General features: G+C 39.0%; 1 protein-coding gene across 1 annotated transcript in view; it reads right to left on the reverse strand.

The window, feature by feature from the left end:
• The window catches only part of LOC137259442 (putative ankyrin repeat protein RF_0381), an 83983-nt gene extending 77986 nt beyond the window's left edge, over positions 1-5997 (reverse strand). Inside the window, exon 1 of the mRNA XM_067797098.1 lies at positions 4225-5997. Within this exon, the coding sequence (XP_067653199.1) occupies positions 4225-5997 (1773 nt within the window). The remainder of the gene's footprint in view (positions 1-4224) is intronic.
• Between the last annotated feature and the right edge of the window lie 1605 nt (positions 5998-7602).

Genomic DNA, 7602 nt, shown 5'->3' on the forward strand with positions numbered 1-7602 from the left:
AATATTTCTTGTAAACATCCGCTTTTAATTGAAATTATTGAATTGTGCAATAATCTTGCTACTGGTCAGTGCGACATCCACAGCTGTTTATATCTGGCCCAGGCAGGCTCTTTAGTCTGCCTTCTGCTGAGAGCGAGGAGAGTAATCAGTCATGGCTTGCGCATGCGTGTACTAACTGTTGCTATGGCTGGCATCATCATTTACAGATGGCGGCCATGTTAGCAACCCTTTCCATCTGAAGCTTAACTCACACTATTTCTCCACTCTAACATTGTTTGTATTAACATAATTGGTGTTATCTTAACACTTTACTTTGTGGCAAACCATAAATGAAGATTAATGACTGTCTGTAGAAATCTTGACAAGGGAGGTCACAGTAAACAAACCCAGTCTGGAATGCTGTAAAACTGAAAAGTATGTTTACTTGAAGTGTCACAATTATCTTATCTGGGTTTTCTACAGGAAACTGTTTACGGTGTCGTAAAGCCTCAATTACCATCTTTCAGATGAAATTAACACAGTTTATTCAAGCAGGGTTTGTTTTCACATGAATCTATCGCAAACATAGGTTTCATTCATACAGTGTGGCAGACAGAGTACGCTGGTTGTTGAACATTCTAGTAGCACTTCCGAGAAGGTTTGAAGCTGAATTTTATGTATTCTATATGGAGCAAGTTTAAGTGTTATTTTCGTTGGAATTTGTACTCAAAATGGAAAGAATATGTGAAAATCACTTTTAAAAAACTGGAATTACTGTGCCGAAAATGTGCTATTAACTGCAGTGGATGGATTTATCAGTTTCAAAACAGTGAGTCCAAATTCCTTATAATTTTGAGGCCAAATACCCTGCTTGAATATGACTGCATGACTGTATTGGTAGAATTAGATAACACACTCAATGTGCATATATACTGAATTGCAGGAAAATCTCTACAAAGACCTCTTAAAGTGATTTGAAAATGAACAGATTCTTCTTATTATAATGTTTTGAAAATGTACTGAATGTCAGCTTTCTGCCTGAATAAATCCAATACATACATACATTTCTTAAACAATAGTAGATAGCAGTGATGTATGTGACAACCTTGACCAAATTCCATTGTATATTAGTGCCTAAAGGGAATACCCGCAACACACGTGCAGGTTTTATATAGCATGTGCGGTCTAGATCAGGGCTCAGGAATGTACAGTCCAACCGCACTGCCTTGTCTCTCTCTGCCTTCCTGACTCAGCCAGCCACGCTGTGTGTATCAACTAAGATGCCTGGTCCTAAACAGCTGTGCATCGTCCTTTGTTGGTTACATAGTCACGTTGGCATGTCTGGTAACACAACGGCCGATCTTGCTGCCAAGGCAGCACTCAACAATCTATGACACCACTTCTTTTTCCATACTCAGATTATAAAGCTACAGTAAGATCTTCTATCCGTGATCTGATGCAGAAGAAGTGGGACACCCAGGTAGGTATAAATAAATTACATGCAGTAAAACATTATATCGGTTATACTTACTTGGGTTGTCAGTCCAGATTTGAGGAGGTCAATATGCGACGATATCGCATTGACCATACGAGGTATACTCACGATTATCTATTAAAAGATCCTCCGTTTTGTATCCCTTGTGATGAAAGAACCACAGTCAAGCATGCCATAATGTTAACTCTCATTTAATTATTGCAGTTTTAAAAGAATTAGATTTGCTGAATGAATTGTAAATAGATAAATATTTTATGCTTGGAAGTTTGAATTAGGAACTTAGTATGTTAGTGGCTGTATCCTTGAGGGAGGTTAAAAGACTGTATAATTATTGTCCTCCTCAGAGGGTACGTAAGTCCAAAAACATTTGAAGTCAAATTTGATCTGCCATTTCTTTTATTCGTAGTATTTCTGTCATTTCAATGTGTGGCTAATCTTACATACAATCACCAGCAGCTGAGGGGATGGTGTAAATCCAGCTTAAGGACCATGAAAGGTAGTAGAAGTGCTGTAAGCCCCCATCGCCGCTAGTATGGTGATCTACCTTCAGTTGATGGTGATCTATATAGCCTATTTTTATATTATATTGTCTGAATAGGGATATTAGTTTTAACTTTTCACGCTGAGTTTTATTTTGTATTGTGATATTCTAGTTGTTTTACTGTCCTTCGTTGACAGCTTTTTATCATATACATAGATTCTTTTTTAAGAATGCTCTCGTCACGATATGGCTGCAATACTGCCGATGTGACGTTAAATATTAACTCACTCACTCACTACCCCCAATAAGGGCCGCTTCTAAAGTGGAAAAAATGTAGGTGTTTCACATGTATTTCTCTCTGACCGCGAGAAGCAAATCCTTGAGCGATCAGGATACATATTCTACGAACGATACCAAATTTCAAAACAATTGATTTCGTTCACCTCTTCCAAAAAACCAATTTCACGCATTTAATGGAAAACTGCTAGTTATGCTCTCAAACTGCTCGGAGCCTGAGACAACTTAACATGTTAGTGCAACTGATCACCCCGTTGGAAGAAAGCAATGTGTTTTATTAAAAAATATAGACGTAGACTACAAACATCAGGGCCGCCTCCCACTTGAGGTTGCAGAATGCCTAATCATACACGAGTTTCTCCAAAATATTGGAAATTTATATGATCAGGCCTGTGTTGGATGGGCCCTACGATATACAAAACTCGTTAGAAATTTAGCAAAGAACAGCATGTGTAGGAATGATCAATGTATTTACCGGCTACTATCAGGAGAATCAGAACCCGCTCAAGGGTTTAATTTGGAAATTATACCGCGCCAATTACGGAACTACGGTGGGCCAAAGGGGTTGGAAGTAGCAGCACCACCATGCAGTGAACATCGAAAAGCTGCCGACGTCCTGGAAGGAGTCTACGTATGCAAAAAGTTTACTATAGCCAAACACGAAGGGAAGAATAGGCTGTTGCTGCTTCTTGAGTCATGGAGTGGAAACACATTACGGACTGTGACAATACTGACTTTTTGTCTGCGTCAGTTTCAAGAACGGACATAGAAAATACAATCAAAATGTTGAAATCTGATAAATCCATATATATTGATGGAACACCACCCGATTTATACAAACGTGCTCATAGTAAACTTGTTTAAAGCTATTCTAGATTGCGGCATTTTCCCTGGCAGTTTTACTGTTGGCATTCTACTCTAACAAAGGAAGCTGTCATGAACCAAATAACTATCGAAGAATGAAAGACGCCTAAATTATTGCCATTTACCTTAAACTATATTTACCTGTATAGATTTCAAATTGTTCACCTGTTCATGTGTAATATTTCGGTGACTGAAATCAGTTCTTGGTTATTTGGACATAAACACTGAACAAAGCTCTTCTTATACAGACACACTGTTGGGCACACTGTTTTGAAAGAAGTTTCGGTATTAAATGTGATATGAAGACTGTTGGCAATCATCAACTTTTTTATAGAACGTATTGTTGCCTGTTATCGGAAACATTCTTTTATGCATCACGGCAGAATATATCGTTCTGCGTCACTGGTTGACTCCCACTGTAATAACTATCAGTTGTTTTTTTTACTGGACAAGTTTAAATATACACCTATGATATTCTATCCATTTCGATGTTTTTTTCTAAAAGTTCTTGATGCAGGCAAACATTTTATGCGTTTTTATATAGCTTTTATATGCACGATATGACTGATATGGCATTCGTAGTCCCTCACTCACGCTCTGACTGGCAGGCTTGTAATAGTAGCTTTGTTATAGACACGTACCCACATTTACTCGCTACCTCGCTAGCATTTAAGCCATGATTATTCCTCGTGGTTAAATCTACAATTCGCTTTGACAGTACATAATTCACCATGTCTTCATCTCCGTGTGTACAGGCGATATGAAGGACATTTTCACCATCACTATTTACTACTGAAGGATCGGCTCTACTCTCTAGTAGCAATTCAAACACACCGAATGTACTTTGTCTTGCTGCTAAAAGCAGTGGTGTCATCCCTTTCGACCCTCTACAGTTTATATCAACAACGTGTAACTTGAGGATATGCTCCACTATCTCCTCATCTTCCCCCATACAGGCGAAATGAAGGATGCTGTTACCATCACTATCTACTACTGAAAGATTCGCTTCACCTTCTAGTAGCAATTCAAACACACTGAATGTACTTTGTCTTGCTGCTAAAAGCAGTGGTGTCATCCCTTTCGACCCTCTACAGTTTATATCAACAACCTGTAACTTGAGGATATGCTTCACTATCTCCTCATCTTCTCCCATACAGGCGAAATGAAGGATGCTGTTACCATCACTATCTACTACTGAAAGATTCGCTCCACTCTCTAGTAGCAATTCAAACACACCGAATGTACTTTGTCTTGCTGCTAAAAGCAGTGGTGTCATCCCTTTCGACCCTCTACAGTTTATATCAACAACCTGTAACTTGAGGATATGCTTCACTATCTCCTCATCTTCTCCCATACAGGCGAAATGAAGGATGCTGTTACCATCATTATCTACTGCTGAAAAATTCGCTCCACCCTCTAGTAGCAATTTAAACACGCCATATGTACTGTACTCTGCTGCTACCAGCAGTGGTGTTTTCCCTTTAAATCCTCTACAGTTTGTGTCCAGAGTGTGTAGCTTGAGGATATGCTTCACTATTTCCTCATTTTCTCCCATAGAGGCGAAATGAAGGATGCTGTTACCATCATTATCTACTGCTGAAAGATTCGCTCCACCCTCTAGTAGCAATTTAAACACGCCATATGTGCTGCACTTTGCTGCTAACAGCAGTGGTGTCCTCCCTTTCGATCCTCTACAGTTTATGTCCAGAGTGTGTAGCTTCAGGACATGCTTCACTATCTCCTCATCCCCTCGCATACAGGCCAAATGAAGGGCGTTGTCACCATCTCTATTTACTAAAGAAGGATCCGCTCCGCTTTCCAGTAGCAACTGAAACACATTGCGTGACTGATATTTTACCGCTAACAGTAGTGGTGTCATATCATTAAATCTACAGTTTATATCCACAATGTGTAACCTGAGGATACGCTTGACTATCTCCACATCTTCTCCCTCACAGGCCAAATGAAGGATGTTCTTACCATCATTTTCAAATCCTGACAGATCAGCTCCTTTCCTCACCAGATTATCAAATACTTCTCTTTTCGCACACCATGCTGCAATCATCACTGGTGTCACTCCATCATTGTTTTTTGCATTTATATCCACAATATTTTGCATCAGGATATAATTGACTATCTTAACATGTCCTCCTCGAGAAGCCAAATGAAGGATATTGTCTCCATCCCCGTCAATTACTGACAGATCAGCTTCTTTTTTCACGAGAATATCAAATGCTTCGTTTTTTGCAAGACATGCCGCAATCATTACTGGTGTCATTTCTTCATCCCCTTTAGAGTTTATATCCACAATGTTTTGCATCAGGATATAAGTCACTATCTTAACATTTCCTCCTCGACAAGCCGAATGAAGGATGTTGTCACCATCGTCGTTAATTTCTGACAGATCAGCTCCTTTTTGGACAAGGATATCAAATGCTTCGGTTTTCCCATGATATGCTGCAAGCATCACTGGTGTCATTTCTTCATCCCCTTTACCATTTATTTCCACAATGTTTTGCATCAGGATGTAAGTCACTATCTTTAGATTTCCTCCTCGACAAGCCCAATGAAGGATGTTGTCGCCATCCTCGTCAATTACTGACAGATCAGCTCCCTTTTTGACAAGAATATCAAATAGTTCTCTTTTCCCATGATATGCTGCAAGTAGCACTGGAGTCATTTCTTCACAATCTTTACTATTTATGTCCACACTGGTTTGGTTCAGAACATACTTCACTGTGTCCACATGTCCTCCAATGCAGGCAAGATGGAGACTGTTTCTACTTTTCTGGTTCACTGCTAAAGTATTCGCACCTTTTTCTATCAATAACCCAAACACATCTTTTTTCCCATGATATGCGGCTAACAACAATGGAGTCATGTTATTTTCATCGTTGCCGTTAATGTCAACAATGTTTTGTGTCAGGATATATTTCACAATATTCACACTTCCTCCTTGACAGGCCCAGTGAAGAATATTTCTGTTTGTACTATCCTTTGTTAAGGTGTCAGCTCCTCTCTCTATCAGAAAGTGAAACACAACTTTAATCCCATAACCAGCTGCCAACAACAATGGTGCAATGCCCTTGTCATCTGTACTGTTTATATACAGAACGTTATGTTTTAGGACATATTTCACTATATCTACATTTCCTCCCTGACAGGATACATGGAGGATATTTTCACAATGATCGTTCTCTTTTGATATATCAGCTCCTATTTTCATAAGGAAACAAAACACGTCCTTCTTCCCAAACAGTGCTGCTGACATCAAAGCCGTTGTCCCGTTTCCTCCCCTACTTTCAATGTCTATGATCTTCAGTGAGTGGATGTACTTCACTATCCCCAGATTTCCCTCCATACAGGCGACGTGTAAGATATTATTATTCGCATCATCTAATACGGTCAAATTTGCGCCTTTCTCCACAAGTAATTCCAGCAATGTCCTGTGTCCTGCTACTGCCGCTATCATTGCTGGCGTCCTACCAGCTTGTCCTCTCGAGTTGACGTTGGCAGGATCATGAGACAATAAGTATTTAACTTGATGCAAGTCTCCTATTCTGCAGGCATCAATAAGAGTAGTGTTAACGAAGGCCCGGTTATGTGTTTGATGATGTTCATCTGAAAGAAACGATGAAAACATGACACAGTTTTCAGTTTTAGACCCATGTTAATTTAACCCATTACGCTCCACGCACCCCAAAATGCTGTACATCTACAGAGCTGAAACAGAGGTATACAGGGATTCAATAGTTATTTGAGTGAGTGAGTGAGTAAGTTAATATTCAACGTCATACCGAGAATATTGCAGCCATATCGTGACGAGAACTATTCATTATAAAAATTGCAAATAAATTAATAGCACCTAAAAACTGTCAACGAAGGACAGAAAACTAACTAGAACATCACTGAGTAATGTAGTGTAAAACTAGTGATTAGACCTAAATCAGTGTATGTATAAAGGACAATACAATATAAAAATGAGCTATACTTTGCCAGAACGGAAGGCAGATCACCATACTAAGAACCATTGGGACTTACGGAACATTTACTTCCTGCATGGACCCTAGCTGGATTTACATTATCCCATCAACTGATGTAAAACTTAAATTTACATCAAATGTTTTTGGACTTATGTACCCTCTCAGGAGGACAATTATTTTACGGTACTTCAACCCTCTTTGAGGGTACAGCCACTAACGATTTGACTTACTGATAAAATATTCCAATTTTAAAATATTTATCTATTTACAGTTCAGTTAACAAATCTAATTCCTTTCAAAATACAAAAATTAAAAGAGGACTAATATTGCTAAAAAGATCCTTCATCGTTCGTGAATATTGATATCTCGTGATGGAATATTCAACACAGTCAAGCAGGATATGCTTGACTGTGATTCTTTCATCACAAGGGGTACAAAACGGATAATCCTCTCCTTTAAGCACATATTTATGTGTATATCTTCAGTGGCATCGTTGCATGATG

Source organism: Haliotis asinina, chromosome 13, assembly GCF_037392515.1.
Source record: "Haliotis asinina isolate JCU_RB_2024 chromosome 13, JCU_Hal_asi_v2, whole genome shotgun sequence".
Lineage (NCBI taxonomy): Eukaryota > Metazoa > Mollusca > Gastropoda > Lepetellida > Haliotidae > Haliotis > Haliotis asinina.